The 23925-nt window shown below is 42.6% G+C and overlaps 1 protein-coding gene across 2 annotated transcripts in view; it reads left to right on the forward strand.

The window, feature by feature from the left end:
* cdh4 (cadherin 4, type 1, R-cadherin (retinal)) overlaps positions 1–23925 on the forward strand; it is a 241205-nt gene that overhangs the window by 195461 nt on the left and 21819 nt on the right. For both annotated transcript variants that reach the window (XM_086291574.1, XM_086291575.1), the window contains exons 7-9: positions 1652–1796; positions 12053–12225; positions 19878–20015. In XM_086291574.1, the coding sequence (XP_086147700.1) occupies positions 1652–1796; positions 12053–12225; positions 19878–20015 (456 nt within the window). The remainder of the gene's footprint in view (positions 1–1651; positions 1797–12052; positions 12226–19877; positions 20016–23925) is intronic.

Raw genomic sequence — 23925 nt, forward strand, 5'->3', positions numbered from 1 at the left:
CACAAACGCAGAGACACATAAACAGACTCCCGAGAACATACGCAGGAAGACACATGCAGAAATGTGAATATATAAACGCTGACACATATAGAAATAAAAGAAAATGTGCAGGAATATACACACGCACAAATCTGCAAGCAGAAAGGACAGAACACATACAAACGAAAACACAGTGTGACACGAAGACAAAAATACACAGCGGTCGCACATACACACCCGTGCAGTTGAGGCAGCCACACATATCGCAGTCGCACATATCACAGTCACACTTTCACACTGTGCAGTGTTCACAGCTGAGAAAACAGATTGGGCTTGTTTGTTTGTTGGGTCTCCTCTCCATGTTTGTTTGCTGTGCTTCAGCCAATGGAAAACTAGCATCTTGAGGATCATTAAGTGGCTAAAGAGGGCTCTTTTGATTGGCTGTGCACGCCTCCCCAGTGTGTAATCTTCCTGCTCGTCGGCGTCCGTGTTAATGTGTCTAAACATGTGTCTGAATTGGTGTTTGGAATGCTCAAGCAGTTCGGCTAGGGTTCGATGAATCCTTGACAGACAGGCACAAAAGCCGACATGATCGGTGGTGTTTTGGCAAAGGCAGGTGCCGCCATTCAATCTTTCATGTCGCCCCACAATGCATCACGGTTTCCTGTAAATAGGCTGACAGGAAGACCCTCCTCGACTGTGTGCAGACAAAATATTTTGCTGCCAGCGTGTCTGTTTTAGCCAGAATGAGAGCCCTTCTCCATTTAACAAGCCAAGCTGTGATTGATTAACATTTCTGCAGAGGATACGAATGTGTATGCAATTGAATGAGAGTAATGTAAGTCATGGTGAACAGTGCCAGTTTGGTTCCAGGGCTATTACAAAGCTTTGCGTTATATTAGATATCATTAGAGGGGACTGGTGGGGAGAAGAGGGTGTGTAAGAGCAGTGGTGGAGATTAAGACATTCCACTGCAGATGATGATTGCTTTTGTCAGTCTTGCCTGTTCAAGCCCCCACACCTCCGCACTGCCTCTTTGTATTTTCATCTCTCATTTGCTTCCACAGGACTCATTCACTCTTCTCTTCTCTTCGTCCCATCTCATTCGCCGTTTTTTTCCCCGCCCCTTCTTTCTTTCCCTCTCTCCTCTCTCTTTCTCTCTTCTCACACTGTGAATTGTCAAGGAACAGCTCATCAGACGGAGACATCCATCCAAATGGATGGCTTTGTCAGAACAAACTGAGACAAACATTCTCCCTGAACAAAAAGAAACCACAGCTTGAGCAGCAACACCTCTCTGATATTTTTCAGGCCTCTGGCTGTGCTAACAACAAAATAGGTGTTGTTTGTGTGTTTGGAACATTTCACTGCTTTGCCCCTGTCTGTGCTGTTGTGGTCAGTGCCAAGGTACCAACAGGATACTCATGCCCTGTTGGCAGACATGAAAAAGAATATTTGCAGATTATATGAAGATGCCAATTAACAAAGTCGAGGAAGCTGTTGGTACTGAGGTTTTTCCTTTCTGCAGAATCTTTGCAGAGTGTCTTATGCATCAATCCGATGCCTCGTTATCAGACTTAGTTGAGCTATATATGGAATATTCATACAGCCTTAAATGCTGTACTGAATGCTAATGATATCATTTTTTTCTTTCACTTGGGCCTTTTTATAGCTGCGTGCACATGCAGTGGACATGAACGGGAACCAGGTGGAGAACCCGATCGACCTGTACATCTATGTGATCGACATGAATGACAACAGACCCGAGTTTCAAAACCAGGTGTATAACGGCTCTGTGGCAGAAGGATCCAAACCAGGTACCAATTATTTCTACTTGTGATGAGATCATGAATCTAATACAGTCTAATGTGAAAATGTAGATTATTCAGCCATAATGTACAAAAAGTTGTCTGCAGTCTTGAGCAACTCATTTTTTAAGCATTAGTTCTCCAGACTTTTTGAAGGTCACATTTTTTCTTTAGACAGTCCTTGTACCTGACCATTTTCACTGGATTTTTCTGCTTGTTTGTTTGTTTATTAGGTCATTTTAAACTGCCATATACATTTTTCTAGCATAAAAAGTCACCTAACTCAAGGAATGAACCTGTGCTGTCTATACACATATCTAGCGACTCAGCAAAGAACCAATTTTAAATTGTTACCTTCAGGCATTTTAGCTTAATTTGTCCCATTTTCTTTAGTTAAATATATGAAAGGATAGATTTAGGTATGCCAAAGACAGCACAGTTTAACATGAAATATTAGTTTTGCAAAGTATTTCCCAAAGAGGTAATAGCTAATAATCTGGGATACTCTGAACTGGTAATGGCGTGTCTGTAAATGATTTGAGGAAACTGAGCAAGTGGAGGACAAACGAAGAAGTGTCAGGCCTAAAAACTGTCAGATGAACAGTATCTGAAGGTCAAGTCCTAAAAAAAACACCTTACACCAGCGGTCCCCATCTTTTTTGCACCACGGAGTGGTTTATGTCCGACAATATTTTTACGGACCAGCCTTTAAGGTGTCACGGATAAATACAACAATATAAAACCAGTACCAGTACCAAAAAAAAGAAGATTTATTCATTACAATGGAGATCTTGTCCAAATTGATGGATTTATGAACACAGAAAAGTACAGTCATATTTTGAGCAACCATGCAATACCATCTGGAAAGCATTTGATTGGCAATAGCTTCAATTTTCATCATGAAAATTATCTCAAACATACTGCCAATGCAGTAAAAGCATACCTGGATAGAAAAACACACAACATGGATTGGCCTCCCCAGAGCCCAGAATACACAGATATAATGTACATCGTTTTGAGTTCAGCGACTTACAAGAAATATATGTCATCATCATGCTGGTGAATCTGTTTAGAAATCATAAGAAAATACTCCTTAGAGATATTAAGAATCAAATCAGTGTCAACTAACATCTCCCCAACAATACAAACAGCTCAATGTTAGAAAACATGACAAAAAGAGTAGCGTACTCGGCTCTGCATTCAGACTTACTTGTTATTACACTCACAGTTGTGATTAGAGAAAATGAAAAAAAGAAAAGGTTTTATTTGTCAACAGTGCAAGGTGTGAGTGCAAAATGTTTGTTACAAAAACAGAAAACAAGATTTAAATATCCTGCCTTCACCTTCAAAGTCTTCACCTTCAGAATTCACCTACCCTGCTTACATGATGCGGCTCCCTCCAGCTTCATCCTTTTCCTAAAGATGAAATACAATTTCCAGAGTCACTGCCTGACACATTGGAGACGATCCAGTCAATGGCACAAATGGTCAGACCTGCACTTCCAGGAAGCAATCCAAGTTTAGCTAGAGTACTGCAGCGCAAACAGTAGCTGGATGGTAGAGGTGGGCGATATAACCTAAAAAATGATATCATCATATTTCACAAAAATTCACAGTAATGATATTTGTGAAATACTGAACATTTCAAGACTGCAGCTTTGATGACAGACTACCTAATACACAGTATGAGTGCATTACTGCAAAGTACCATCAGCAGCATTATAGTGCAATAGCAATGACGCAGCATAAGTCAAATGCAAGCACAAAAATAGCCAAGGTTGTGTATTCCCTGGAAAATTTAAGCAAAACTATAACATAACTGCTGAACACGTGAACAATAACAATAACTAAAGTAACTTCACGTCGTAACGTCTCGGCACAATAAAATTGTCACATAATAAAACTGAAACTGAAAAGTGGACATAAAGTATTTTTTGCTTGAGATGTCAGGTCGAGTTTTTTAACCAGCTGCTTAAAGCCCTCCTTTACCTGCAACCACGTCAGTGATTTCCATCCACTGTTTACTGTTCCTGTCATACGGAGCATTCAAGCGATGCTCCTGTCTCACATCACCAGCTGCTAGCATCTTTTTCTTGCATACCATCATATCATAACTGTGCACCCCTAATACCGATGTGTTATACATACAATCTGTTTTTAGGGGGAGAGTCTGGGAACTCGACTGAACTCTGGTTAAGTAGTTTTAAGTCAACAGCTTTATTTCACTGAACTAATCTAGTTAATGTGCTGATCTGAAAAGGCTGCCTTCAGACCTTCAGACACAGTATAACAAATACAAAAACTACCTGTAGCGCTAATAACTGTATAACTAATAACCCTAATTTGTCAAAGGATGGGGCAGCTTCACAAATTCTTATTGTTTGACTTGGTGACTGGGGCTGGGTGAGGGGTATAGGTGCTGTAGGGGCTATAAAATACCTGCGAACACAAGTCTGTAATTACTTAATACCCACTTAATACAGCAATCTCAATCACTGCATGGAAAATCATGACTCCACGGCCCTTTTTGTCATCATACTGTGCTCTTCTCAAGATAACTAATGTAGCAGTTCATTGGAAGCTGTGCGGTAGCCATATTTACATTAATTATTACTGAGACTTGCAAAAAAATTTGTTGTTTATGGGCCCTTTTTACATTAGCTTATAAGATCAATGTTTCACCGTGACTCTTGGCTTTTTCTCGTTGGTTTAGACAAGGGCACGTCGGCGAGATATTTATGTTACAGCATCTTGGCTGGATGCATCATTATCAGATTCTGCAGAGCATGGAGAGATGTAGAGCTTCTCTCAGAATCAGGGAACAGAGTTGCGGTCAGTGCGAAGCCAGAGACAAGAGCAGAATGCACAATGTCTCGACTGGAAGAACTCCTGTTTTAACAATCAGACCCCGAGGACCCGTGTTTGTCTTCACAGTGTTCAGATATTGTTCTGCTGCAAGTTTAATCTCAGGGGGATTTGTAAACAATATAGGAACGCATGTTGCGCATGTGTATGTGTTGGACTGTGTGTGTGTGTGCACGTGCACGTGAACGCTGGTTACTCCTCAGTGGAGCGTGGGTCTATATACAGAGCTCCTAATTAGCGAGGGTAACCAGACATTCCAAAAGCTACTTTCTTTGTTTTTCACTCTGATTCTCTCTGTGTAGTTTCAAATGAAAGACTGCAATGACAAAAAGTGTTTGAATTCAATATTGCATTAAGCCGGGCAAAATCTGTGATACCAATTAACAACAAAAACGTTACACTCTGTACAATATAATTGCTCTGCCCTTCATTAAGCAATCACTGCCAAGTAACACTTGTTTGCGGAGCACACACTGTTAGGTGACAAGATGGGCTGTGTGTTTGTTGTTTAAAAAACAGTCATATTTCACGTGGAGGAGCACGGCCCCTTTTTGTTTTCTTTTGTACAGTCATTCGTCTGAAATTTGATGAATTTTAATTAGAAAAATAGACCACGTGTTGGTGTAAATGCATGTTTAGTCGAAGAAAACAACGATTTATCTTCAGCAGAGGTTCGAGACATACTTTTATACTTTTCTGGTCCATTTAAGCGTTTAATACATCCTCAGCCAGTTAAATCTTTTACAGCCTATTAATAGATCCAGTCTAGGATTCCAGTTAAGTGCTGCAGAGCTTTGCTGAAGTTAGTTTTTATACCCACTATTTCTAATTAGCGAACCTGGCAGACAGTTGAATGTGCAGTCAAGTGCTTTTGAAATATGTATCCTGAGTTTGACTCAAATCTTTTTGGGGATTTTTTTTTGTACCCACTGGAATCACTAATACTTTAAATCACTAAATCTAAGGCAACAAATTAAAATACATACATTTGATAAAATAACTTAAATCTCCAATACAAATAGAAGGTGCTGTGAGTTTAGCAATAGTGTATTTGCACTGGATTTTTCCCTTTTTTCGTTTTCTCACCTCGTCCCACCTGTTTGACCTGTCTTCATTATTTGTGGCACTTCTTCTTGCTTGCCGGTGGATTATATCATGAGGAGATGCACTTTTACATAAACTGACATTTTCAGTGATTAACAAAAAAAAAGACAGTGAAATCTCTCAGGTGTTGCCCAGAGTGACACACTATCTTTCCATGCTGGCAACAGGTGGAGTGAAGCCTGTCACAACACAGCAGCTGACAGGTGCTGCTCTGGGCAGCAGTGCTGCTGTACACAGTATCTCTCAGTATGCCTCGATCTCAGTCTCCCAGTGCACACAGTACATTTAAAAAGCATTAAAAGAATTCCAACACATTTTTCCACAAGTGCAGAAAAGTTATGCTCATATTTCAAAACAATATTGCCACACCAAAAAGAAATGATGTAAGTTTTTATGTGACAGGTTAAGACTAAAAAGCCTGAACTATGAAATAAATGCCAGAAAATTGGCTTATCTTAAACAAATTAAAAAGATATGAGGTGGTTATGGTTAAAAATATCGTACAGTGATGATGTAGAGGTTGGTAACTATGTATCAAATATGATACACTTGGCATTACAGGGTCAAAACTTGACAGCACACTCAACTTTGTGTCCAGAGTCAAGCTGAAGTTTGTCTGTAATTTAAGAACCTGCAGGCATATTTTCTCTCATGTTGATGCTCTGAAGGAGAGTTAGTTTGTATCACCATAATGACAGATGTCTCCACAGCTGAGTCTTTCAATGCTTTGGCCTCATAACAGTTGGGTTTTCAGCGTAAATTCTTTAAACAGCTTAGGTTAAACTGTCTATAAGTGTGCCTTTCGTCTTCAGTATGCACAATAGAAAATGTATGAGGCAGTTCAAATGGTTTTGTAACGCCACCCCTAAAATGCAAAAAATTCACCTGAATGCATCAAGCGCCGGGTGTATCACTTTCAGCATCGACAGATGCAGCTATCAGAGGTTCTCTGAAGCATTACAACACACCCTCATAGCTAGCACTGTGCGAAAGCCATCAAAGAGGAAGTCCTACAGGGAACCGCCCTTATCGCCGTCACCAGATGTTACTGTTAGGTAGAGATCTGATCGCACAACCAGGCAGGATCAGCTCTGAAATCCACACAACTGACACTTTCTGTCACCAGGACCTTGCTCAGCCCCAACAAACCTGTGAGTATTGGAATTAATTTTTTGCAGGTAATCAAGTCTACTCATGCAGTGCTCCATATTCAGCTTATGTCAGCAAGGAATGGATAGAGCTGAGTCTGAATATAAAGGCATCGAGTAAAGCTTGGTGAACCTGCTACTCCTCATGCAGAATACAATAAAAGAAATCCCTGCAAGCCTCCTGTGGCTAAATGCCTATAAGCTCAGGCTGACATGCATATTGAAAAAACAACAACATACATATCAAACGCCAGTGTCATCAAAAAAGGACACTAGAATGGCCTTACACTCCAGAAAATCTCTGAGACTGCAGCATGAGACAGTCCTTACATCGTGTTAAGTGGGCTCAGATAAAGATTTGTCATGATGGCGTGACTTCTTCAGAAAGCTCTTGTGTTCTGAGGCTGCGGCATACTCAGAACATCTGCCCTGTGATGTTCTGTCCTTCTGCGTCCCTCCCCCGTCTCCCTGACTCTGACAGCAAGTTGTTCCCTTTTATGGACCCTCTTTCTCAAAAAGGACTACTGAAATGAGAGAGGAACATCAAAAACCAGCAGCAGAGTGCCTTCTCTCACAGTCGATTTACCCTCCCGTGAGGGAGGGGATGGGGGGGGGGGGCTGGATTCCCCCCCAACGAGATTTAAGAGAACTTCCCTCTTAAATCTCTGTATCTGGGTGGGGGATGATTAGAAACTGGCATAGGAGCAGGGAGATGTGGTGATGGAGGTAAATAACAGTGCTGGGGCTCAGTGGTGTTTCAGTCAAGTTTGGGGTGTGTATCACACTGTGTTCCCTACTGGCAACAGGCGGAGGTTTACAGTGCCACTCCAGAGAATACATCAGGGTCACGTGAATTTTTATTGACACAGAGGTCCTGCGGTTAGCACTTCTGCCTTAAAAAATAGGACAGTTTGTGTCACATAGCGTTTTATTTGTTTTACCAGTTTGTTCTTACAGGGCAGGAATGTGTAGTAGAGATTCAATTTTAACTTCAGAAACTAGCTATGGGTAAAAAAAATTCTTCTAAAATCATTTTGTACTTGAACACAAGAAACATGTTTCAGCCTCTCAGCCAGACTAATAAACATTCTCCTAAAACCTCAAATTTCCTTGGTGTTCTTTTGTAATATTGCAGCCGTCAGCTTTCGGCTGCTTCTCTGATATGTTATGTTTTCCAACCAGGTGGGATGGCCGCTGGCTTCAAATAGTGTGATGCTCCTGAGCCTAAAGCAGATTCTTAAACATATTGTTGGTCTTTTCTCTTTCAAGTCAAAATCTCCGCTGTAATTTAATCGACCGCACAGCTCTCTGACATTCAGGGCGTGCATGCATCTGCAATCTGTTACCCATAAACCATCTCTTATGTGTGTTTGCAGTGAATAAAAAGCCTTCAGAGTCACAAGAGGTGCTTTCAGTTTTTAAATTACGGCTTTGTTTATTTTGACTTGTAATGAAATGTATTGCAGTTTGTAAAGATTAATGACGTGTGAGCAGCAGCTCTTATAACGCTTTGTCAAAGACTACTTGACCTTTAACCAGAATGGATCAAGCTGAGAAAGTGCTGGCTCTCTTACACTCGTGCCAAGAACTGTAACACAAGCCCGATTGAATCGAAACATTTTAACTTGAAGCAGAGGCTCAGTACATACAAATCAGTCCAGATATCTGGCAGGAAGGTATGCAAAAACACACACACAGACGCACACAATGGGAAAAGGCAGAGTCAAAAAAACCCACTAGTAACTAGGTCAAATTACCTCCTGGAGAACACAAGGCTGAAACACTTGACACAAAGGTACTGAGACTGGCACCGAGCGAGGGGAACGTAAAGGGCCCTTTTCAGTACGCTAACACATCTCCTCTCTTTACTCACTTGCATCTCTTCCTCGCGTTTTAGTAAAGTGAAAGCAATATATAAATACAGTCTCTGGCCTCATGTGGAGGTGTGTGGCATTGATGTAAGATTTCCACAAAAGTAGTGTCCTCGCTTTCTTTTGCAGGACCTCATCTTGGCTCGCGGTCTCGCTCCCTGATTCCTTGTGCAGCATTTAAAGACTTGCACGATCCCTGATGGTGAGGGAGATGATGACAGGACATAATTTCTTAAAGCTCTGGTAGAGTGTGAGAGGAGAGTGACACAGGAGGTGACAGCACCAGCAGGAAACATGGTGACAGGATGAGATGGCAGGTGTAAACAATTAGAAAATAATAATTAGCACCTAAAAGCAAGAGAGAAAAAAAATATGCAACTGTTTTTGTGGATTAAGTAGTTCTCACAATGACAGGTTAACTGATCTCCATGTGTAAAATCAGTGTGGTGCTCCTCTTGAGAGCCAGCTAATGCAGCCGTTATTAGTACACATGATTCAGCCAGGACACTTTTGGAGCTATCCAAGCTTTGAAAGTACTCTTACTGACATCTCACCAGTGTGCATTCAGCGAATGAATCTGACTGTTTTTGCAGCTGGATCCCTGGACGCCTGAAATAACTTCCCTCCACTTTGCTATTCTCTTGCTCGCCTGCATAATGAGCAGCCTTTGCTGCCTGTCCTTCGAGCACAGGCTTCTGCCTTTGTGGTCCTGGATGAAAGTCGAAAGGAATAGATCAGCAGACACGGCTGATGTGCTGTGACAAAGAAAATATTTTTGAATGGTTCAAATGGTTGGACTGAATTCCCCGTTTCCTCAAAGTGTTGTGGACACCATTAGAGGCTCTTGTGTGAAAACTCCCAGCCCTGCTCATCACTCCCGCCAAGATTCACCAGGCTTAAGGCTTCTCTCTTACCTTCCTTACCTCTCAACCTCTATTTCTCCTTCTGGCTCTCTGCCTGCACTGCCCGTACTGTACTGTACAGCAGCCACTCTTTGCTGCTGAAACGAAACCTCTATCTTCCCTCCACTGATTAGAATTATTATCCTCTTGTATCGTCCATCCCCTGCCCTCTCGCTCCCCGACTTCCCCTTTATTTTTTTCTTTTAGTGGTCTTTACAAACTCTCTCACCACTATGCTCCTCTTTTATTTCGTTTTATGCCCTGCAGTTTCCACCTTTCCTGCCTGTCTTTGTGTGCACCTCGCCAGTCCTGCTATTTCTGTCCATCTCTATCCTCCTTTTCCCTTTTTCTTTTCTTTTTTTTTAAACTCCGTCTTCTCTCTAATTGGAAGTCGGCTGTTGACTCGGACTGATTAATGTTTAGGCAGCAGATAGACCTCACCAGTGATCTCTGGTCACGTGATTGGAATGGCCAACAATATATGCGCCTGCTACCAAGTTTTCAGGTCCAACGATTTTAGCAGGAAGGCAATTAGGATTTGGTATTAGTGTTCAAATTAAATCGGAATTAAGCAGGCTCAGAGTTTAACCCTTTCAGCCATAGCCTTTCCTTTTTTGGTTCTGAAAGCCAGCAATCATCATATGACTAAATGAAAGCTTCATGTGTGAACATGTGATTTCTCTTGTGTTCTTGTGTGGAAGACTTCAGAGGCTGATTATATACCGATGCCCCTCGGTGGAATATCGCTCATTGTTTCCTCTTTCCTGTCTTTCTGCGGCCTCTCTTCTTTTCCTTGCTGTTCGACGTGACAAATCCTGCTTTGAAAATTAATGAAGTTTGAAATAGAAATCGAGGCTACAATTATCCCGTCCATGCACGGTGTCACAGGAATGATGGTGCCATCTAGACCCAATTACAGGAATGGAGACACCTGTAACGGCTCAGACCCACAGGGGACCGCTGAATCTGCCACCGATCCGGCGGCTTCCCAGCTTCAGCTGAAACATTAAAATTTATGCTTTGGAAAGAGTCCAAGTCAAGCTTGGTGTTTCTACTTCTGCTTTAGAACATACGTGACACGTGACCAGTTTGATTCACTTTTGATATGACAGTTGAACATTTGTGATTAAGTGCCTGCTCAGCACGGCACCGACCACCCACCACCAAACCCACTGAGGTAAGATTAGTCGCTAAGCTACTTTTTTGATCCCCCTCACATGAAAGCAGTGGCATGTTTTTAAAAGAATCTAAATGAATATTAAGTCAATAAATTAGGCCGCGTGCATCACGCCAAACACATCACCACTCTTCCTTCATTTCTTTTAACGCTTCAGCTCCTCCTCGCTTTGTGTTTTCCACTACTTACACGCTCTTCTCATTTAACCATGTTTGTGTTTCAGCCATCTCTTCTCTCTGCTTTCCTCCTCCTGCAAGCTGACAGCCTTTTTTTTTTCTCTCTCAGCGGCAGCAGCAATGGCAGCAGCAGCAGCCTGTAAATGGCTGCCTGATGGAAAGTGACATTTTCACAGAACCCTGCGAGGGAGGCGAGGTGATCTCTCCTCTTTCCAGCACCAAGTGCTCCTAATTGCCTGGTCACATTTGTGAGCCCAGCTGACAAACTCGTGCAAATCAATAATTCTGCTCGGGGAAGATGCAGGGACACAGGGCCTCTCACCCTGAAACATGCTGAGAGGACACAAACACGCACATGCATACTAATGCATACGTGTGCCTGGAAGGAACTGTGGGCTCATACACACCCTTCCTGCACACATCCTTGTGAGCACTCCCTCTGCCTCTCTACCTCTGTGCTGTCTGGCTTAAATGGCAGTGTTTATCTGTGATTCTAAGACAAATAGGGAGAGTGTATTGAAGCATTAAGGGCAGCGACAGCGCTGCCGAAGGCTGAAATAATGGATGGTGGAAGTAGCAGAAGACCCGGTGCTCATTACTAAATGGACTCTGCAGAGGTGGAAACTTTGCCCCGCTAGTTTGAAATATATAGACCACCAAACAGCGCAGCTTTAAAATGGGAGCTTATTTAACAGGTTTTGTTTGTGTGTTTGTGCTGTGCTCTGTAATAGCTCTGACTCTAAAAGATGTTTGCCAAAGAACAGTACGCCACAGCAATTTGGAAAGTCTTGATTGACTTGTTTCAAGTTTTTGTGTCTTCTGAGTCTTCACACGCCCGACTTCCTTCTCTTTGATACTTCAGAAAAAATCTTTAACAAACAAAGGCACTTGAAAAGCCCTTTTTTTAAAAATTTTATTTTAATGTATGCCTGCTTACTTTTTCTTTTTCCCAGCCTGACCTCTTCTAGTCAAGCCAGCATAACGCGTATATCCGCTACAGTTTTGAATCTTTCTCTCCGCAGGCTCGTCTGTGATGCAGGTTACCGCCACAGACTCGGACGACTCCACCACAGCGAACGGCATGGTGCGCTACCGCATCCTCTCCCAGAGCCCCCACAGCCCCATCCCCAACATGTTCACCATCAACAGTGAGACTGGAGACATTGTTACGGTGGCAGCCGGCCTGGACAGAGAGGTCAGTGTAAGCTGTGCGTTCTGTGCTCCCGTTACTTACATCGAGGATTCACTCTGCATCTCATTTGTGTCCACGCAATAAAACAATTATGAAGGTTCGGTTATGTTATCCATGTTTAGTCACATTCTTATATACTACTAAAGAATAAAATGTTGTTACTTTATCTGTTTTTCTACCTAATTTTCTGTGTGTTCATCAAAAACAGTCCCAGAACAGTGATGGGCCTCGAAATTAGACTATCACTACTTATTACAGCAACGTAATAAAGATTCAGCATTCGCGAGCACACGAGGTGCCCACTGGGGTGCATGTAATGTAAAGTTTATCATCAGAGTGTGTACACAGTGCTCTGTGCGGATGTCCTTTTGCCCTCCACTTTGTTGTGGCAGGCAGCCATTATATTACAAGGGCACCGACTGTGTGTGCTTCCTCCAGCACATTGCAGCACATTAAAAAATAGCGCAATAAGAAAGGCAACCATCCCCTCCTGTCTGTGTGCATTTTTGTAAGGCAGTATAATCCCATCCCCAACTTTTAATGGCATTTAGTGTGTGATCTAGACTCAGTCCACATAGCAAGGTAAGCGGCTTTGTTGTTTAATGCAGGCCTAGGCGAGACCTACGTTATCCCATTTTGCCAATTGTTTAATCCAGATTTGCACAAGTTCATACTAGACTTTACTAGTTGTTTAACAGTTGCTTAACTTTTACAATGAGCTTCCTTGACTTCTATATGCATACTATGCTTTTTTTCTGAAACAAACAAATGTATAAAGACCCGAATAAATAAATCCACCTGCAAATTCCCAAAATCTAATTTTAATCGCAGATTATAACGAAGCCTTTAAAAAAAAACAAAAACAAGTCAGCCGCATTCCCCCTTTCACAAATGTCAAACCGAGCACAAAATTACCTCATTAATTTTGATTCATTTGCGTTTCTGCTTATTGTGTGTAAATAAAAATGACCGGCAAGTATCTCAGCACGCAGAGCAGGGCAGGCATAATGGGCGCGTAAATCCAGCACCTCTCTGCTGACGAGGTCGCAGGAGTGTTCTTTTCATTGCCTTCGTTTGCCTCATCCGCTGTTGCCGTGTCTGTTGCTCGCTGTGGTACTTTGCCAACCCACACACCACCGAAACCACAGCGCTATCCTCCATCTTATCCTGCTAATGAGAAAGGTCACCGGGGGTGAACTTTTGTTTTTCCCAACACCGGGTTACTATGGGCAGCCACGTTTTATCAGGCGTTTCGTGTTGCAGACACAGTCTCAAACACAAATGCTCAAACCTATCCCCTACACCGGTGCTAAAAATCGGCAAAAACATTCAAATTCATATGCCTTCATTATGGGGGATAATCTCATCCCCATAACTTAGTTGGCTGATTTTATTGCCGGCATAAAAGCACCACTGAGTGTGTCTCATAATGTTTATATTCTGAGAAATCCCACCGGTCCCGCTCAGCGCTAAACCTGGCCAGCCAATACATTGAGAATGAAAAACAGGATTTTACCAGCAGTACAGCAAGCGTATTTAGAGAATAATTATGGCTAAAATATCAAGAACAGAAGCAGGTTTTGATAACAGAAGAGACAATACATCAATGCTTCTTCCTTATCCAATTTTTATATGGAGCTGGCATGGCATGATAGCGTGGCACATTTGTGGGACAATATAAATGAGTCTAGTGAATGCGGGCCAGGTCTGTGTCCCTGTTTCCAGCTTGGCCCAGGCTGCGGCAGTAGCAGCTGATGTGAGTGAGGGAAAGCTCATTAATCTGGACACATCAAGCCAGGCACAGTCCCACCTGCCTGTGATCCTCCCACAAAAAACTAGGACACACCTGGGAGTTCACCCACCTGCTGTCAAGGTCATCAACACAAACAAGCACAGACACATGGGCACACGCGCGCATACACCCGTGTCGTAAATAGGCAATGCCGCTCATACCGAGTAAGGAGGAGCAGCGAAAGCAGAAGAATGAGATCCCAGGTGTTGCACGGGGGGGTCTGAGCAACCAGTGTGGTATAGGCACCTGATGTTATGCAGAGTCATGGGCATTCATACTACTTTTATTGACAGTGAATAAACAGTTTGCGCAGCGCATATCCCCGCCCATTTCTCATTCTCATTTCTCGCGCTTTAACTAATCTTCTTCCCTGGTTCTGGCATCTAATTAGGATATTCATGTGCTAATTAAAAGGTGAAGCGGCGGCTCGTGTTGAGGAGAACGGGAGGTTAGCTCGGTATCACCTGCCTCTGACACCGCTTTACTCCAATTATTCTGCCTCACTCACAACAACCCTTAACCCTCCACACACTCCTGCCCACAGGCTCATGAGCTAAATATAAATACAGTAAGCACAAATGTTTTTATGTCATCGTCCACTGAGTTTAAGGCACTTGCAGTTTCGTACATGCATGCTGTTCTAAAAAAAATATGGATGAAGAAACAGTCTTCTAATGAAGTGCAGCTCGGATGCAGCAGGTAGCAGAGTGGGCCATTTCAGAGTGCCACAGCTGGCACGGACACTCTCCCTTTGCGCCCTCTCCCCGTGGCTTCAGTTCCTCTGGCAGGCGTAGCTGTTTCCTTTCATTACCCCAGGCTGTCTCAGTCTCCCATGAGCCCTGGGTTGGAACAGTCTGGTGTGGCATGGTGCTGAGTTGCCAGATGCCAGCTCAACATTGGACCGTCTCAACGTCGATTAGGACATCGCCTGGACTGCCTCAAGGACATGAGTGCCCACAGCCTGGCTCCATTAGGATCTGCAAAGCCCAACTGGGGATGTAGGCTGAGAACTGGCATCCGATATAGTCCCGCAGCTTTATCGCCTCTGAGTTGCTGAGTTATGTTAATTCACCTTCTTGCTCTGGAGCTCCAGAAAGTGAAGCCATCGGAGGATTGTGAGCTGGATGCTGAATGAAAAGTATTGATGCCTGTAGGGAGATGTTGACAGTTTGTAGTCAACATTCAATCAAGAACAGGTCCGCTCACTATCTGCTTTATTATGTGGAGCAACACGGTGCTGAACTGGGCCACATTTGTCAATTCTTTGCTTCTCTAGTCTTCTGTCAGGACTTGTCGTGTCTTGGTAATTTTATTAGAGATAAATCTCTAAATCTCACTGGCCTACACATCTGTACAATATAGCTCACATTACCCCAAAAAGTCAGGTTGTAAGCAGACAGAAAAGGCGTTTGAGAGAAATAGAAATGCAGTTTCTCTGTTTCCATATAATGCTGCAATTGGTAGAAGAGGACTAGAGAGACTGAGAAGCATCCCAGCGCATATTAACACATTATAAGGAATTCCAATAATTGCCCCATGAAAGTATGATTTGAGAGAGGAAAAGCCCAAAGGCCTCACATCTTAAAGTCTGTGCATAATATCTTTAGCTAAACCTGTACTAAATAATACGTTTAGTTGATGTCAACAATATCCTGCACACCACAATGTTTCTGTATTTCCCGGCCGTAGATTTTCCTGATTTATTGGAGAGCCAAATATTCTCACATCCGTTCTTGTTGAATCAATAAACAGTCTCAATATCCGAAAGACTAGACTCAGATGAAAGGTGTTTGCCCAGTACAAACTGAGAAGTGTTGCTCTCTTTTTCAGACTGCCTGTTAGGACGCCATTTAGGTCCAGACTGAGATATCTTGACAACTGCTAGATGGATTGTTGTGAAGTCTTTTTAATATCCATTGTCTCCTGGGATAACTGACTTTGGTGATCCCTTGACATTTTCTCTGGCATTGCCAGCAGCTCAGAGTTTTCTCTCATGTAATGAAATATCTCAAGCTCCGTCAGATGGATTTGCACACTACAGACGTTGATGCTTCCTAGATGATGTGTCCCGAGGATTTTGATGACTTTTTCTTTTTCCTTCTCTTGAAGGTAAATTTGAGTTGCATGTATGGCGTGCTCCTCACTGATATTTTCACTGGGGGTGCATCGCTGCCTGTGCCGATCACAGGTATAAGTGTGTAGCTAAACACCTAAGGCGAACTGAAAGTGATATGCAAATCCGATTTTGCAAAGTTTGCACTGAATTCTCACATTCGGCTACGAGCCTTGATGTTGACACACAGCTTTGTTCAGCTAAACAAGCACTCTCTCAGCACACAAACACACCTAAGTCAAGCTGCCCTGTTTGCACAAAGAGGTGATTAGAGACAAACCTAAACAGTATAAATAATCAAAACACAAGATATAAGCATGGAAATAAGATTAAAAAGAGCCGTAAATATGACATTTCCACCAAACTTTTTTTATATGTTTATAACATGTTGGAGCCAAAAATTTTGCAATAGCACGTGCATCATGTTCCTGTTTGTTTAACTGATTTCCTGTGCAACCCAACTCACGGAACCTCTTGCTCAGTATCTCTGTTTTAGTCTGGCAGATTGTTATATTTGTGACTCAGAGCATTTGCGCTGATTGCGTAAATGTGGAGGCATATCTAATCAAGTAGCTTTAGAGATTGTATCCCACATGTACCAACATGTACCTGAGTCAGTGTTGCACTGTGTGCTGCTGACAGTGAGTCTCAGCTGGCTTGTGTCTTCAAACCAGTGTTGAGCCGTTCCTGTCCTTACACCAACCCGAGGGACCTCCATGTGAGTGAGGAAGAGAGAATAAGATGCATGTTTTTTGGTACTAACAGGGGAAAAATGTAAAAATGGAGAGTAGCTGTGTGGACTGCGAGTTTCCGCACGTCTACTTGTAACTATAGATTTCTCTGATTTTCAGCGGCATCGGTGTAAGAGAAGTGAACTGGAGCAAATTGAACTGAACCCAACTAAAATCTAATGAAATGGAATCGAACAGCATCAAATCAAATTGTGTAAATTTAATTGATGTCAGCTGGACTGAGTGGAAACTGTAATGGGGTTCAGTGACACTGAGGGGGTTGCTGAGGTGGTCGCTGGGAGAGAGTAGTCAAAGGACGACAGAAGCTGGTTTTCGCAGTTTTAGGCGTGTACTGGGCCATTTGAGACAGATTGTAAGTGACAAGCTAATGACCCTGGCCACTGGGAGCCCGGTAAGCCAGAACACAATCTGCAAACGACGCATTTACAAAAGCAAGTCCTTTACTCATCTGGTTGCGGTCTCTTTACCCTCTTTAAGTGTGCCTTCACAGCATGTCTGAGTGAAACTGCACGCTCAGATCAGGGACAGTTCGCTACTGCGTGTGTGTTGCTAGAGGAGCACTCCTCTCCACTTGCCTTCCCAGTTCTGACCAGGATTTTCCTCGACTTTGTTCTTGCTAAGATTGCCCCACTGGACCATTTGCCTCCTAAGAGCCGCCAGCTTTTTCCACTTGTCCCGATGGCTGCCTGGCTTGATATGTTGAGTAGCTAACATTGATAGCCTGAAGCCATTGCTTTCCTCAAGCTCCGATATAGTAAACTTACCTAATTTGGTCCCTGTGAAAAAAGGGATTGAGTGTTGTTGTTGTTGTTGGCGGAGCTCTGTGTGCAGGTGTTTCTGTGACCTCTGATGGTTTTAAGCTTTTGCAGATTAAGTCAGTGACACTCGAGAACAGCAAGGAAGTCTGGACTGTTGCTGCTGGTCAAGCTGTACTTCCTGCCAGTGTTGGACTCTAATCTAACAGAGAGATTTTCTGTTCAGTGCTTCCATAGGACTCATTAGAGAGCCTTTTACTGTTTTTTTTGGGTAGCCACTTTTGGACAGCAGAAAACGCTTGGCTGTGTGCGCGTGACTACGTGTGTGTGTGTGTGTGTGTGTGTGTGTGTGTGTGTGTGTGTGTGTGTGTGTGTGTGTGTATGTGTGTGTGTGTGTGTGTGTGTGTGTGTGTGTGTGTGTGTGTGTACGCCCAGCGTGTAAGTGTCTGAGTGTCCCACCTGTTCCCACTCACTGGAACGTTAGCGGATGTGGACAGATGAGGATGTGCGCGCTAGCAGGGCCATAAACCCACAGCTACTCTCAGATGAGTGATATAACCCTGCAGGATAGAGTGCATCAGCATCATCCGCTACTGTCTGAGAGCTCCACCTGCTGGCTCAGGTCCAGGCTTTTTTTTTTCTTCACCTGACCAAGAAAGAACCGTCCATCAAAGCTTAAGCCTATTAGCTTCCTGCAGCCATCTGGTGCTATTTCTAGACTGATGTATGTGACCGGATCTAAATGAGTCTGCAGAGAGACACATTCATTGGATGCTCTATTTACTGAAGCTCTGTATGAGGGGAGATGGTATTGATATTTCATTATGAGTCTAATAAAGGGCAGCCAGTATTGAGTTTTCATTAATAGGCTTGGTTTGGTGCAGATTAACATGTCTGTGCACTTCATAATGACTTGGAGGGATGCTAAATGACTCCAGCTGGCTGTTTTAACGGGTCTGAATGCTTTGATCTAAAAATCAACTGCATCCTTCACTATTGAAAAAAGAAAGAGTGGGAGGGAGAGAAGGCAATGTAGAGATATAGTGTGAGATTCTGGCAGAGATGCAGGGACAGAAAAAAATACACCAATCTAAGATAGCAAAAAAAGATAGGAGATCAAAAGAAGCAGGGAGTGTGCATTAACAAAGAACACACAATAAACCGGGGTGGGGAGGACATGAGTCAAAGAAATTAAAAAGTAAAGAAACTGCTTTCTAAGCAGAAATCTGTAACTGCATTATCTATAGCTACACGGCCTCTGGCTCGGTTTGTTCTTGTTCCCTCAAAGAGTCTGTCATAAGTGCCACTGGCCATCAAATTGCTAGAACTTGTTTCCTCAGCACATATTGTAAAGGTAGCATAGCAACAAATGAACATTAGAGCACTGGTAGAACTCATTCTGGATCTTCAGCAACACAGCAGGCCCTGTGAAACGAACAGTGCCCTGTCCTTGACGTTCATTCCTCCCACAATGGAGGCCTGAGCCAAGTGGATTCATAAAAAGGGAAAGAGACTGCAAAGCCACAACGCAGAGAGGCTTATATGCTGTCAGGGTGGAATCACACTCACACAGAGACCTCTTTCCAGTGCTGAGTCTAGGGACAGTCTGAACTTTCAGCACCATGGACAGTGTCGCTGCAGTGTGGATGTATTCTCTCTGCGGGGTTTTTTTTGTATCTAAAGAAAGCTTCGTGTTTTCTTTTTGTTTTCCTGGTCATTGCACTGTACTGTAGCAGTCTTTACCGCAGTGCACTCTAGGGTGACACCCGCTCGCACGAAATAAGGCCCATTCACCTTCTGGTATTATCCAAAGCACCGTGGTGCATCTTAAAGTGGCAGCACCACCATTAAAATGAGTGATGATCCAACTCCATTCTCTCAGCAGAAAGCCAAGACTTTTAGTCAGTAATGGATGGGCCTTTTAACAACGCATTGCTCCCTTTCTGCAACTTTGTGTGTTTTGTTTGTGCATGTGTGCTACTCGCTATCTGGTATCGAGCAGGTAAAGTCTTTGAGCAGACTCCAGCTACTCAGTTGTTCCAGTAGTTGGTCAGCAGTAAATGAATAAATGTTTACAGCTGACCAACTACTGTAAATAAAAAAATTTAAAAAAAATAGTTGGGCAGGCATGTACAAGAGCTGAGAGGGCTTTCATTCCAGTGTCAGTGTGAGATGGAGAAATACTTTCTGTTTGTACAAGGATTTGATGACTATCGTTTGTCTTTTCCTGCTTGTTTTTACAGAAAGTCTCTCAGTACACCATTATTGTCCAGGCCACTGACATGGAGGGCAACCTGAATTTTGGACTCTCCAACACAGCCACCGCCCTCATCTCTATTACAGACATCAACGACAACCCGCCTGAACTGACAGTGAGGACGGTGAGTCTTGTCTGCGCTCGCAGACTGAAGCTGTACTAGCCTGCTGTATGGGGTTGTATGAGCCTTAATATCATTCTATTTCTGTCCTATTGTTTTCATGCAGAATACACTGAAAAAAAGACCGTGTTGGATTTACTTAATTCATTAATGGACATCGGTTGCACACAACTGTTTTGCTTTGGCAGAAACTTAAACAACTTAGTTAAATCAACACAATTTATTCATATTCAGTAAACCTGTGCATTTTGTGTTGATTAAACGTGATTGAAACATGTTTAGATGAAGTAAGTTGAACTCTTGGAATATTTTAATCGTTCACGATTTCGTCATTTTATTCCAAAACTAGTCAATAGCTTTTACCCCAATACTACTTGGTCACTTAAATACTACATGTTATCTTCATATTACATAATGTTCAACAAAGTCTAGAGTCTGGTTAACATAAAAATGAAATGGATTTACAACAACTACCATCCGCCTATCTTTATCCAAGTTGCAGGGGGGCTGGGGCATAACCCTGAAGTGATAGATTTAAGAGGCAGGGTACGCCCTGGACAGCTCACCAGTCTATCACATAGAGACAAACAACCATTTGCATTCATGGGCAATTTGGAATCACCAATCAACCTAATTCTAATAACTGCATGATTTTTAACTGTGGGAGGAAACCAGAATACCCAGAGAGAACCCAGTGCAAACTAGCCAGATTGCAGATTTGAACCCAGGACCTTCTTGCTGTGAGGCAACAGCACTAACCACCACACCACCAATCCAGGATTGGTAGGAAAGCTATGATAAACCACAATAAATAGCGATAACATATGTGTGGTGTATGTTGTCTGCTTCTTATAACTCCAGTGATTTTTCCTGCAGTTTGAAATCTCATGTGATCTTGTGAATTTCATGAGTCCAGCAACTAACCACTCTTACTAGATTGTATCATGTCATCTCAACAAGAACAAATTAAGTTCATACAAATCCTACATGATTTAGTTACCTTCACCACGGAAACATGAAATTATTTTGTTCAAATTACAAGTTAGACTTTTGTAAATGTAACAACCACCCAAGGCGGCTGCTCGACTTGACTGAGATAGATGCCTTCCTCAAACCGCGATCCAAAGCTGTTGAGATGAAATCACATGCAGTGGCGAGAGATTTAACATTGCTATATTATTGACTTACTTCACTCGAACATCATATGAACAATTTAATCTACCCTCTCTGCATATCATGTAGTTTCTACACTAACCTTTGGGTCAAAAGGTGTCATCCTTTGCCTTTCGACCCTCATCTGACATTTTAATAGCTATATATTTAGTTGCCATGCTAACCAGCTGTTCTATAGACATGCTGTTTGTTAAGCCTGTAAGTGGAAACGTACGTTCAAACGTTTTTGTTTTGAAAACACACTGTCTGGTCAGTGTCAACAACCACACAGTGCAGCGTTAGCGCTCGTAAAATGTTAGCGCTACCGAAGCATAAAAAAAAGGAGGGGAATGCGACCGTGTACAACACTTTGAGATGAGGACAGATCTATGAGGAGAAATTGGTGCAGAATACAGGAGAGTGACAGGAGATTAAAGAGAGGCAGGAAAAGGAGCTGAATGAGATCAGTTTTCTTTTCCTGCTCACATTGCCTCGTGTAGTTGGAATTTATCTGCAGGCATCCACCCCCAATCCCTTACACCGCCACACTGGCCTGACAGGAAGACACGCTACAGCGGGCCCACTTTTCTAGAACAAGTGCTTGTGTTGTTAGTTGTACATTTGCTTAGTTTTAAGAGTTCGAATGACTGTACGACTGGAACAGGATCAAACGCTGACCACAGTCTGATAGACCTACAGGGCCATGGCTGCGCTTTATGTAAACATTTGGATTTCTATGATTCCAAAGAGAGACAGATGCTGTTTTCAGCAAAGCTCAAAGGCAGAGCAAACAGTGTGTCAGTGTCACACACTGTGATCCCAGTCTCCTCAGCGGGGCCGTCGTCAGCGTGCGTGCCAGTACAGTTCCAGCCGCATGCTCTGATAAGAGCTCCCCAGCTGTCAGAGGTAGAGCTCAATGAACGAGGCTGCCGCTCTACACATAATGGGTCTACGTCCCCCTCCTCCCCGTCTGCGGTTCTGGCTCCTTTACCACAAAACTGCAAGCCCATGTATATACATTTTTAACCCATACAAACTGTGATATATGTTGTTTTTCCTCAGCAGGGACTGGACTATTTAAAGGCTACAAAAAGCCAGAATTTGTTTTAGTTTGCTGAAGCGAGGATGTGATCTGACGTTTAGAAAGTTTCCCAACCCTGACTCTCACCTCAACATCCACACACAGTTTGCCTACAACACTCCTGCACAACTGCAACAATATGTCTGAGCTTGTCAGTAAAGCTTGAGCTCACCATATTTTGGTGTGTGTTTCTAGTGCTGTAATGTATCAGCGCAGCACATTAACACATTAACAGCCACAGCAGAGAAGTTGTTTTCCAACAGATGCCATTTCCACTGCATTGTCAGTCTCTACTACTTGTTTTGCTTCCCAACATGACTTAGAGCGCTTCAGTAATTATTTGTCTATGACAGACCCGAGAAGAATTCATTGCTCTCTGCAGGAGGCATAGAGAAAACATAAGCACGTTAATTAAGTGAAATTGCTTGCGGGGGTGTAAACCAAGCCGATATACTGCATCTAATTTGGAAAAAAAAACAAAACAAAGAAAACACCAAAATGTTTTATTCATTTCACCACATGTGCCTGAATGTGTAATGTCACTGCTATGTTTGGCAATATGTGATGAACTAAAAGACAATGCTATTGCCACAGTAGGTCTAATCAAACAATTTAATCAAGTGTACACTCTTGTGAAGTCACAATCAAGCACTGACTCAACAATAATTAGGAGAAGTGTGAATTTTACAGAACATTTTTTTTAAGTATGTTTAGGACAATTTAAAATGGGTGTTTTGCCACACAAACTGTTAAGCAGAGTGGCTCTGAGTCCATAGCCTACCTACTGTACTGACTGCAGCACGTGTAGCATCACATCTTCACTTTCTGAGTAGTTTATTTCTAAAAGCTCCCTTATTTTACCTTTGTTAGCATAAATTTGTACTTGCGAGATCATAGCTGCCAGGGTTTTGTCTTAAGTCATGTAATATGTGTACTATACCATGTCTTATCAGTATTTGGAACTGTTTTCAGTGCACCATCAGGGACACAAAGAGCTCTTTAGTATTGTTTTGCTCTAGCTTTAAAACTAAATACTGCAGTAGCAGGTTTGTCATCTGTGGAAGTCACCACGTTCCCCCACATATTTGAATATAGTCACTGGCAAGGATATCTCTCTTCTAACTAATAGTGTTTATGGAAGTGAGTAGAGACCAGCCACATAGTAGTACGCCAAACAAGAGAACTTGTAGATGCTCACATACCGTGGAGGGACGTTAAAATTCGTGCCTGCATCTTCAAACTTAAGATATGAAGGATCATACCTGCTTTATTTTTAAGTTTTCTAGCTTCTTCCAGAGGAAACAGACGTGGAGGCTTCTCACTGAGCACTGATAGCTGTGGTAAATGGTTGAATGAGAGCCTTCCAAGCAGTAGCAGACACACGCTGGGTGGCCACGGCCATTGTAGGTTATAGTCTAACTATTTTAATGTTTATGATCTCTCTTGGCTGCCTAAAACACATTTTCCCTGTAGCACGTAGCTAGGATTATGCAATCTGCAATCTACTGACAATTTTACACATTGTAACTTTAAAATGTCAGGTTTTTGCATTTTCACTATATACTGTACTACCACATTAAATGTTTGTATAGTACACAACATTTAAAAGAAAATATGAATTAAAGAAAAAAAAGTATGCTTATTAACAACTTGTACAGCTGATGTGTGAGTCCAAGAATG

The sequence above is a fragment of the Aulonocara sp. 'chitande type north' Nkhata Bay genome, linkage group LG5 (assembly GCF_057382095.1).
Source record: "Aulonocara sp. 'chitande type north' Nkhata Bay isolate Kocher_YH1m ecotype deep benthic linkage group LG5, A_spYH_male_GT1.1, whole genome shotgun sequence".
NCBI lineage: Eukaryota > Metazoa > Chordata > Actinopteri > Cichliformes > Cichlidae > Aulonocara > Aulonocara sp. 'chitande type north' Nkhata Bay.